General features: G+C 36.5%; 1 protein-coding gene across 1 annotated transcript; it reads left to right on the forward strand.

The window, feature by feature from the left end:
• The first annotated feature begins 357 nt into the window (after positions 1-357).
• LOC135732197 (uncharacterized) lies at positions 358-11,044 on the forward strand. The gene is made up of 10 exons (XM_073814710.1): positions 358-484; positions 835-862; positions 953-1,300; positions 2,802-2,869; positions 3,122-3,182; positions 4,889-5,200; positions 5,387-5,455; positions 8,149-8,478; positions 8,881-8,952; positions 9,055-11,044. The coding sequence occupies exons 2-10, from the start codon at positions 844-846 to the stop codon at positions 10,290-10,292; spliced, it is 2,517 nt and encodes an 838-aa protein (XP_073670811.1). The 5' UTR covers positions 358-484; positions 835-843; the 3' UTR covers positions 10,293-11,044.
• Positions 11,045-11,183: the final 139 nt, after the last annotated feature.

The following is an 11,183-nucleotide window of genomic DNA, read 5'->3' on the forward strand; positions in this document are numbered from 1 at the left end:
AAGCAATCAACAGACAAAACAGAGTAAAAATAATTTAAAACAAAAATAATAACATGGTTAAAAATACTAAACCTTTAAATGTGATGCATAAGACAGATATATCACATTGTTACAGGTTAAGCTTATACATACACACAGTTAGTGTGTAACAAAGTGGCACTCTTAAATCTGGAGCGCAAAACAGCATTTGAGCTGGATAACTTTAAAAGAAGGCGGAGCTTTGTAACAGTTTTCCAAATGACATCGGAGAGCAGGAACCACTGCAGGCACTTACTGTATAAGAGAAAGTGAAAGTTTTTATGTTAAGGAAAATAACGGTTCATTTAAGTGTTATGATCCGTATCTGTTTATATTGTTAAGTGGCGAGACATCAGCTTTAACTGTGTTATTGCTCTGACAATCAAAGAGTAACATGATTTGGAAATATTTCTCACGACGCTGACATAGGCCTTCTCATCATAGCAGAGGCTACATCAAAAACAAGGCAAGTTTTAGCACCCTGCTGAAGTGCATATTAAAGATACTTTATATTGTCATGTTTTGTGATGAATTGTTTTTCTGTATAAAATTATCCTACATGGTGTAAAAAAGGGTTTGTTATAAACGCTTTGTAGCCAAAGGAGAAACATTTTACTTTTGTCCAATAGTTGTCCACATTGTTTTCAAGATCTGACTGACAATTTAATCTGTAACCTGAATAATCTGAGTATCAGTAAACAGCAAAGGTGTGGCACAATATCTGATGAAATAAGTCAGTGTCAGTGATGTGGTGATGATGTGGAGTCAGTTCAACATCATTCTGGTCTCTCACTGTGTGTGCTTTGTTTTATTTAGGAGACAAAGATGGCAACTGGAAGCAGTAGTAAGTTTTTGACATTCAAATATACTTTATTATGTGTATTTCCATATGCCTACAGTACATTTAAGTCCTTTATTTTTCTTTTTGTTACAGATGAGTTTCAGCTTGTTTTCCCTGTAACATCCCAGAGAACTAGTGCTCATGTCGTGATTGGATTCAATATATCATGTCACCTGTCACCTGAAACCAGTGCTGTTGACATGGAGATCAGATGGTTTAAGGAGACAGACTGTGTGTGCATCTGTAAGAACAGACAGATGATTGAGGGGAGAGGCTATGAGGGGAGAGTGAGACGATTCACGGAGGTGCTGGAGAGAGGAAATGTTTCCTTATCACTGAAAGGCTTCAAATGGTCAGATGTAGGAAATTATGTGTGTCAGGTCATCACCGGAAACAGAACTCAAGAGATCACAGTAGAAGTAAAAGGATTAGAAAGACCAAGTGAGTTTCTCTCAGTTACAGTCTTTATTATTGTAGCTCAGTATCTTCATTAATATTGTGAGAATGAAAATAAGCTGAAGCAGAATGTGGATGAAGATGATCTTTTGATTCTCATCGGGTGGATGCTAACATCAATAAAAAACACACATGCACATGAGCGGTATGACCAAAATCTAATCAGGGTTCCCACAAGTCCTTGAAATCCTTGAAAGTTTGTAAATCTGGGGGAAAACATTCAAGGCCCTAGGAAGTTTATGAAAATATACATACATAGATAGGCTACAGGTCTTCGAAAGTGCTTGAATCTATTTTATGCAAGAAGTTTTCTGGAAAAAAATCCATATTGTTCCCTGTGTAGTCTAGGATAATATCATAAAATGTCTAGCCTTTTAAGCAAACGTGCTAAACTGTTCGCTTTAAATGCTTATATCTTCTATATGCGAATGTTGATTCATACCAAAATGCTTTTTTGCATAGTTGTGTTTGACACATGAAAACGTCTCGGGTTACATATGTAACTGTTGTTCCCTGAGAAGGGAACGAGACACTGCGTCTCCTTTGCTATACTTCCTGCATTCCTGTAACAACGTTATGGCAATATTTTAGATAGCGATATTATACCTCCTGGCTTCCGCGTCACCCTGTCTTTGTCTTTAAGTCTCCCCATTGGTTGAATATGATATACACATTCAGACGCACTTACCCCTGGAGGCGTCCCCAAAGTGTCACTGCAGTGACGCAGCGCAAGTTCCCTTGAAAGGGAACTGTAACAACCTATCTTAAAAGGTAACACTTTGTAACCTTGCTCTTACTTGAAATGTGTCCCCACATTTAGTCCTTGAATTTGAGGGTATTGAACCTAGAAAGTCCTTGAATTTGAAGTTAACTAAGGTGTGGGAACCCTGTCTAATATTTTGGTATGAATAACTTATACTATGTTACACTAGGTGGTAAAGTTTAAATGTGGATAACTTAAAAAACTTTTATTGCGAATGTGATGTGACATCAAATAGATAAAATCATGATTGCTTAAGAACTAGAATTAATATTTTTATTGTTCCATATTTATTTTAATAAGTCAGAAACATCTCTTTTGTGTTCTTCGAAGGATCCAGCCATCGATTCAGACACAGCTTTAAATTATTTTAGTAGTAAGCTGTTGAGCTGTTGCCTAACAACTGTAATGTGCTTTAACTTGTGTCTAACATCACCCCTTATGTTCTTCCTCATCTTTATGTGTTTGAGACAACTCGCTTTGTGTTTTTATATTATTACATTATTTGACTGACATATAAATAGGACAATTCCACTACTCACTAATACCCATGATAAGAGAAGCTGTATAGTGCAACACAAAATTATAGAAAATCATTATCAGGTAAATTATCTGGTGGCAATATGATGCCCTACTCCTCCATTTCTGTTGAGAAGAAACAATATCAGTGTTTAAAATACATGTAAGTCCACTTTTTCTGATGTGTTTCTTTGTTTTCACCCATAGCACTAATATCTGGTCTGGTAGCTGTAAGTGAGCTGTCTTTTGGTGTATGTAGATTATGTCTAGAAGAGGTGAGAATGGGTTACCTTTTTAAATATTTTTTATAAAGTGCACTATCATGTTTAAATTCTTTGGCAGATTATTTGAATCATTTTAATACTAAACAAACACAATGTCAGTCTAATTCAACTTCAAGAAATGATTCTCATTATAGTAATATCAGTTGATAGTAATTTACACTAAAAAATAATTTAACAAAGACATTATTTACTCCTTGCATCACATTGTTTGAAAGCTTTATTGTGATTTATTTCCCTCCACAGATAAATAGAACATGGACTGAAGAGGAGAGATTAAAAATGGAGGACTCTGCTCTACTGGCAGGTGAATGACACAAATAGAGAAATAACCTTTTCTATTTTATATGGCTTTTTATTATTCAAAGATCAATTTAATGAGTTACTTTGCTTGTAACCGATGAGTCATCTTCTACTAGTATCTTTACTGATATGTTACAGTGCATTTGAATTTATTGAGATAAATAAATGCTTCTTTAAGGGCCCTATGCACACCAACATGGCTATTTTCAAAACCTCAGCCTTTATATGCATGTTTGGCCTTTATATGTTTGACCATTCGTGCACACACATACCAACCCAGTCTCACCCCATTTCGTCAATATTTGACGACACTTGACCATTCGTCATATGTTGACGTGAAGGGTATACCTTTTGCGTCATTTTTTGACGAACTGGGGACTTCAATACTATTACGTCCGTTGCATTCTCTTTCCTATTTTATTACCATTTGCGCGTCGGTTTAGGGTTAGATTTACATAATGACATCCCTACCCAAACCTAACTCTAACCCCAACGCCAGGTGACAACTGTTTCTAACCCCAACGCCAGGTGACAACTGTTTAATTTCGCGTACACTGTTTAATTTCGCGTACACTGTTTAATTTTGCGTAATCTAACCCTAAACCGACGCGCAAATGGTAATAAAATAGGAAAGAGAATGCAACGGACGTAATAGTATTGAAGTCCCCAGTTCGTCAAAAAATGACGCAAAAGGTATACCCTTCACGTCAACATATGACGAATGGTCAAGTGTCGTCAAATATTGACGAAATGGGGTGAGACTGTGTTACACATACCCAGTATCAGATCACTGAAACCAAACTTTTTGAAAAACACTGTCACGTATTTGTTACTCAACTGTTTTGTCAAATTTTCTTACCATTGTCGCTTCGCTTTATGGGTTTGATTGACATAAAATGACATCCTTACCCAAACCCAACTCTAACCCTAATGCCATGTGACAATGGTTTAAAAATCACAAAATATAAAAAATAAATCATGAAAAAAGGTATAAACCATCCTAACGCAAACACCAAATCTAACCCTAAACAGAAACATAATACGTGTAACAAACAGTAACAAATACGTGACAGTGACACGTAAACAGAAAAGCGTGACATGTTCACGCAAAAAGGCGGAAAACCATGTCAGTGTCACGCAAAAGACTCACAAATTTATGTGACTATAGGTACATAATTTCGTGATACAGGGTTGTGAGGAGAGGTGTGCAGTTACAAGAGATCAGACTTCATTTTCCCTGCTGAATGATAAAACTAAGACTGGTGCAGATACATTTAAAATTTCATACAGACTTCATGATGAAATATTCACTTAGGTCAGTAAGCAATTACCACAAATACTTTAAAGGCCGCCTATAGTGTACCAAAGCCCACACAACACACTAAAAACACACATTTTCACAACCGCATACTGTAGCAATGTCCTTATTACATGTGTAGTAAAGAAATATTGGTAACACTTTATTTTACGGTGTCTTTGTTACACATGTTGCATGTAATTATTATAGTAATAACAGTTACATGCAACCAACCCTAAACCAAACCCTAATCCTAACCCCAACCCTATAGTAAGTACATGTTGTTAATGATAATTACTTAGTACTTAAATGTATAATTACACTGTGACAATGATACAATGATGTAAAATAAAGTGTGACCGAAATATTATTACTATATTAAACTTTAATTGTGTGTTATGCACTTACTGTAGAGTTGACAGAAAAATCCAAGAATACTGAAGATTTGAAAAGCTTTATAACTGAAAGAGACACAAAGATTAAATGTCTTGAGGAGTTCAAAGAAAGCCTTCTTACGGAAAGAAACAAACTCATTCAGGAGAAAGACAATATTCTCCTAGAGAGCAAACAAAAGAGAGACAAAGAGCTGGAAATCAGTAAACATCAAGTGGAGACACTGAGAAATGAGCTTCAGGAGATGAAGATGCAACTGGATGAACAGAAAACTAAATTCACTCATCAAGAGAAAACACTACACGAACACAAACAGCAGCAGAAACAATATGGTACGTGTCTCAATTATGATCAAATTTGTGTGTAGCAGATGAAATTTTCACATTAGATAGTGAAAAGTCAATATTCAGTTTCAATTAAACATCTTAAATGTACATTTGCAACAGCATAAAGTACAGCATGTGAATACATCTAAGAGAATGATGTGAATTTAATCTTAAGCCATGATTCTTTTTTAGATCAAACAATAAAAAATCTTCATTCTCAAATAGAGAGAGTAAAAAACGAGTCATCTACGCAGTTTGCTGGTGAGTCTCTGTATTATCCATTGATCATTTACAGCATTATATTGGGAAACTGTTGTAAAATATTCGTTGATCAGTACTGTACCAAGTTAAATCTGCAGCTTTTATTTCTGTGCTGATTTCAAATGGAAAGCTGTAGCATTTGTGGAAAGGATTAAAACAATAAATTACAGTAACTGATCCACATAAATGACTGCCTTGCGCATAGAATGCTAAACTAAAAGCAGCACGTTAACTAGTCCGCCTACGCATTAAGGACGGTTTCACATTTGGTGCGATTGCCTGGTCCGAACCCGAGTTCGATTGCTCCCCCCTCCCCATGCCCCCCATGGACTGTGTTCACATATTATTTTTGCATCCGAACCGCGGTACGCTTGCATCATCAAGCTGCAGCCGGCGCGTTCTCATGTTGCTTGGCAACCGCTGTAAACGAGAAGACGACAAGCGTGATTGATGAACTGCAAGCAGAGAGATGATTTCTGAATGCCTCCGCAAAAATTGACGTCGGCGGACAGACCGTTGTCATCGAAACGACTTTATTATGTTTGGGGCAGACAGACGCAAGTGCGTTTCTGTATTATTTCTTTGAAAACAAAACCACAGGTTTAAAAAAATAAGAGCAAAAGTCAAGCAAGCATTCTATACATTTTGTTGTCAAGGTAAGTGCACGCACACAAACACACACGTCTGTTTTGGTGGGACATTCCATATAATACGTAATTAACAGTGGTTCACTTCCGCGATTTGGTACGATTGCGCTCACATTAGCAGCGAACCTATCTGGAGTTCACATGAACCGGACCCCAGACCACCCTTTTTAAGCGGACTCGATTAAGTTTCGCAGGTGCGCACCCGAGTTCGGAAGACAGCGTTCACATCATCCAAATGTACCGAACTCTGATGTCAATCGAACCCGGGTGCGCACCAAAAGTGCTAATGTGAAAACGCCCTTAGTCTAGTAAATAATGGTAAACAAACTTGGCTTGCTGTCCTCGGAGGGAGCTCGAACCTGAGGCTCAGCTTGAGCCCCAAGTTCAAATCCCCCTGTGGTAAGACTATGCGAAGAGAGGAAAAAGCAAAAACAAAGGAGGAGATTAAAAAGGCGTGCATGGAGACTGACTCGCTTAAATAAGCTATCAAGGTGATTGACGGGATTGAATGTTTAGGCTCCTCTCAAACCAACGTTTAAAGCATCCGAGCAGACATATTGGCATGACCAATTGGCGTCATTGACATACATTCAAAATCATGATATAATTTGCAGTTTCAGCAAATCAGTTACACAAGATTTGTTTTTGGATATGTATGTAAATGAATTGTTACTTCTGATGTTATTTGCAATTTTTATGTTTTACTGACAGTATAAGGGATCTTTTCAGAAATAATTAAGCTTTTGATCATAAATGCATTCTGTATGAACAAAAAACATATTGTATAACAAAACATAATTGCATAATCCGTTAATTATATGAGGTGTCTCGTCTGTCTGCTGATCTGATATGTTTGCTACTTTAATGAAAGTGTATGTAACTCACTCACTGTTTAATATTCATGCTTTTCCTGGTTTTGGTGTCAGGATCATGGCAGTCCCATGTTTTGTGTGGAAGCACATGGCCATTGTTTGTTTTGGTTTGCCATGTGCTCTCCTGTCTTATGTCATGCGCTAGTCCCCTTGTCTCCTCATGAATTATCTTGTCATTGGTTCACACCACTCACCTATGGCCCTCATTATTTGCTCTCTTATTTAATGCCCCTGTGTTTGCTGTCCTGTGCTGTTTTGCTTTGTAAAGATCTGTTTCTGTATGTCTAGTGATGTGTCTGGCCTTTTGAAGAGTGTGCCTTGTATCTTGTCCTGTTTAAGTTTAATTTTGATCCGCTTGTTGTTGTGATCCGTTTCTGTTGACCAGAATCCAATTTTGAGTTAAGCGCTTTCTGTGCCTGTGTTCTGCCTCTCGATTTCATGACACAGGGAAATTAATAATTTTTAATATATTCCTACCAATGTACAGTACGTGGTTAGGACGTTTGCATTGTAAGAATGAAGAGGGAGACTTCATATTTTAAAATGGAGACTATGTACTGTTTTAGCTCAAGACTAATACAACAAAGGTGTTATTATAAATGGTCTTTTTTTACCAACAGCAATTAGATTTATATAACCAACACTATACAAGATGATTGTTGTAGTACTCTGATTGTGTACTGATAAAAGGAATGTGGAATATGTACTTCATGCTTCATGCAATAAACTATAATGTGGTGCTGTGTATAATGTAGTGTCTATCTATACAAACTTTTGTAAATGTATTGGTTTTTAAAAAATTTTATACTATTTGTTATCGTGTGCAGTAAGGTGCTGTGGCATGTGAATTTCCCTTTGGGGATTTATTAAATCAATTAATATTACTGTAAAAAATTGCTGTAATTATGCAACTGGTTGCCAGTAACTTACTGTAGAAGATAAAGACTGAAAATGTTCATTTAACTTTGAACAAATTGTTGCCAGTAAATAACATAAATATAAAATTTACAGTAAGTTAGTGGCAGCTAGTTGCCAGTAATATGGAGTAATACTGTAATTTTTTTCTGCAGAAATTTTATACAGTGTACCCCGAGTATAAACACATGTATAGCTTAGATTATCAATGCCAAAACTATTAAGTTTTGACTGGAATTATTGTGTATTTGTTTCTCAGAGTTTAATAAAAAATGTAAACGTTTAGAAGACACAGAGAAACTTTTAAGTGAAAGAGACGCACAGATTAAAGATCTTGAAAAGAGCAAAGAAACGGCTTTAGAGGAAAAGAAAAAACTTCTGAACATCTCTAATGATAAACTAATACAAACAACCAGAGAGATTAAAGAGAAAGCTAAACTGATGAGTGAGAAAGAGAGACTGCTGGAGAACACAGTCAAAGATCTGGAAACCAGTAAACATCAACTGGAGACACTGAGAAATGAACTAAAGGACAAGAACAGACAAATACAACTCCTGCTGGAGAAAAACAAACTACTGAAGAGTTCTGGTAAGAAATCTCTGATTGAGTGGAAATTAATCACGGTCAGAAGTTGTACTGTTATCATGGACTGTGAAATTACACTAGTCAACATTTGAAGTGGATCAAAACCTTTTCTAAAAGTTTTCTTAAAACCAATATCCAATACCCGTTCTTGTTTTAGGACAAATTTGGTGAATGTTTTTGATCCACTTCAAATGTTGACTACTATATTTGGAAAATGAATGCTGAAAATATTGCAGTATTTAATTTTTTTGTTGGTTTGTGTTACAAAATATTATCGATGTCCAACATCTTGTTAAAAAGAGAAACAAACCTTACAATCCATACATTTATGTCAGGGTTTTTATGTAATTGTTTTGATCACTTTTGATCATTTGAACTGTAATTGTTCTTGTGTTTTATTTCCAGCTGGAATAGAAACATCAGTCTCAACAGCACTAGTAAGAAGAAGAAACAGCATAGATTTTATTCCTCCAACAAGTGAGTTTATTATATAACACAATATAACTTTATAAGGAAAAAATTAACAAAGACATAAAATAGCCTTGAAAAATTTGTTTGTGAATTCTCTTTGTTTCCTAGTAAGTGGAGAAACAGCTTCAATATTGGTCCCTGGATCAGAGCTCAGGTTGGTTCTGCTGGGGAGTGCTGGATCTGAGAAGAGTGCATCAGTAAACATCATCCTGAACAGAGAGGAGAAGATCCAGACTGATACATCAACAGAGATCCAGCAGAGTGAGAGCAGACAGGGGGAGGTGAATGGGAAGCAGGTGACTGTGGTGGAAACTCCTGACTGGTTTTGCTCTGGTCTCTCTCTGGAGGAGGTGAGACAGGATGTGAGACTCTGTGTCCGTCTGTCTGCTCCAGGACCTCACGCCTTCCTCCTGATCATACCAGTACAACAATCTACTGGAGTAGAGAGAGCAATGCTGGAGAAAATGGAGGAGATTTTTGCGGAGAGATGTTGGAGGAACACTATGATCCTTTTCACTGTTACTGATGAAGAACAAAAGAAGATCATTGAGGATTTTGTCCAGTCAGGGAATCAGGAGGTCCAGAGACTTGTAGAGAAATGTGGGAACAGGTTTCACTGTCTCAACATTCATCAGAGTGGAGATGATTCACAGATCTCAGAGCTGCTGGAGAAGATTGAGAAGATGATGGAAGGAAACACAGAGAGATTTTACAGCAGTGAGATCTACCTGGAGATTGAGTCTCAGATCAGAGCGATGGAGAGAAAGATCATAAGAGACACATGGGAGAGAAAAGAGAGAGATGAGAGAGAAATTAATGAAAAAATAGAAAAGGAGGTGCAGAGGTCCCTGAGAAAGATAGAGGGAGCGATTGAGGAACATGAAGGAGATATCAAACAACTTAATGAGAGAACAGGTGAACTAGAGAGACAGATGAGAGAAGAAAAAGATGATGAGAAAAAGAAAGGACTAAAGAGAGAGTTGGAGAAAGAGGTGGAGAAGAGAACCAAGCTGGAGTTAAAAATTAAGATACTTAAAGATCAAAAAGAGAGAGAGAAAAGTGAGATGAAGGAGAAACACAGACAGGAGATGGAGGAGATCAGGCAGATGTATGAAGGAGAGATGAGGGTGGAGACAGAGAGAAACCTCATGAAGATCATCCTACCTGAACTCAAGAGAAACATTTTGGAATCAAAGTCAAAGATGCAGGAGGAGTTTAACAGACAGATGGAGGAGAAGAACAGAGAGATAGAGACACTGAAAAATCAATTCTCAGAACTCAAGGAGAATTATTCAATAGTATGGGACCTTTATGAGTCAGCGATGAAGAAAAATCTTCAAGAATAAAAAATATCAACAATTAATTATTAGTAAACAAATACAGTATGAGTATGTGACATGTAACACAACTCATCTAGAGCATTCTCACATTTTAGTGAGTTGAAAAGCCAAAGAGGTGATAATGTACAAGAAAGTGTTAATGGGTTAATGTGGAGGCAGACATGCACTGATTTATTTTTCTGTGTGAATGTCTAACACAATCTCATGGCAATATGTTCATATTTTTATAAGGGTGTCTACTTTGTATGAATTTACAATCTTATTTGTACATTTTAGTACAACATGCTTTTATTCCTGTGGCATTGCAGCTTGGTTTCAAAGCATCTTTGTCCTGGGAAATATTTTAAATTCTGAAATCAGCAGTATGTGTATATTGTGATCAGATACTGTAATGTGCCATGTGCCAAAGACATTTTCCTTTGTAAATGAAGCTTCACGTAGATAAAAAAAACACCAGAAACAATTGGCTGGTGCAGAATAAATATGTTCTGCTACTATATGCATGCATATTATCCATAGATGATTGTCGGAAAGGGTACACATAGAAGCATGCAATCAGAAGATCAAAGAAAACGAGATGGAGCATAGGGAGAAATCAATTCAGAAAGACAGGATGGAGCAAGACCATTGATCGCTTTAAAGGTAATCAGGAGGACTTTAAATGTGATACGAGAAAGCAATTGGTAGGGGTGATATAAGTAGAGCATTTAGTGGATGTAAGCATTCTTGCTAGTTTAAATTGGTATTGGTACGTTCAAAATAACTTTTACTATTATCGATTTGAACACTTATAACTGTGTAGTGTTAACACACCATATAATATTCTTATATCTAAGTTTAGTTATAAACCCAGATTTAATTCAATATAATGAAATAAAGTGATATCATCAAACGCAA

The sequence above is a fragment of the Paramisgurnus dabryanus genome, chromosome 5 (assembly GCF_030506205.2).
Source record: "Paramisgurnus dabryanus chromosome 5, PD_genome_1.1, whole genome shotgun sequence".
Lineage (NCBI taxonomy): Eukaryota > Metazoa > Chordata > Actinopteri > Cypriniformes > Cobitidae > Paramisgurnus > Paramisgurnus dabryanus.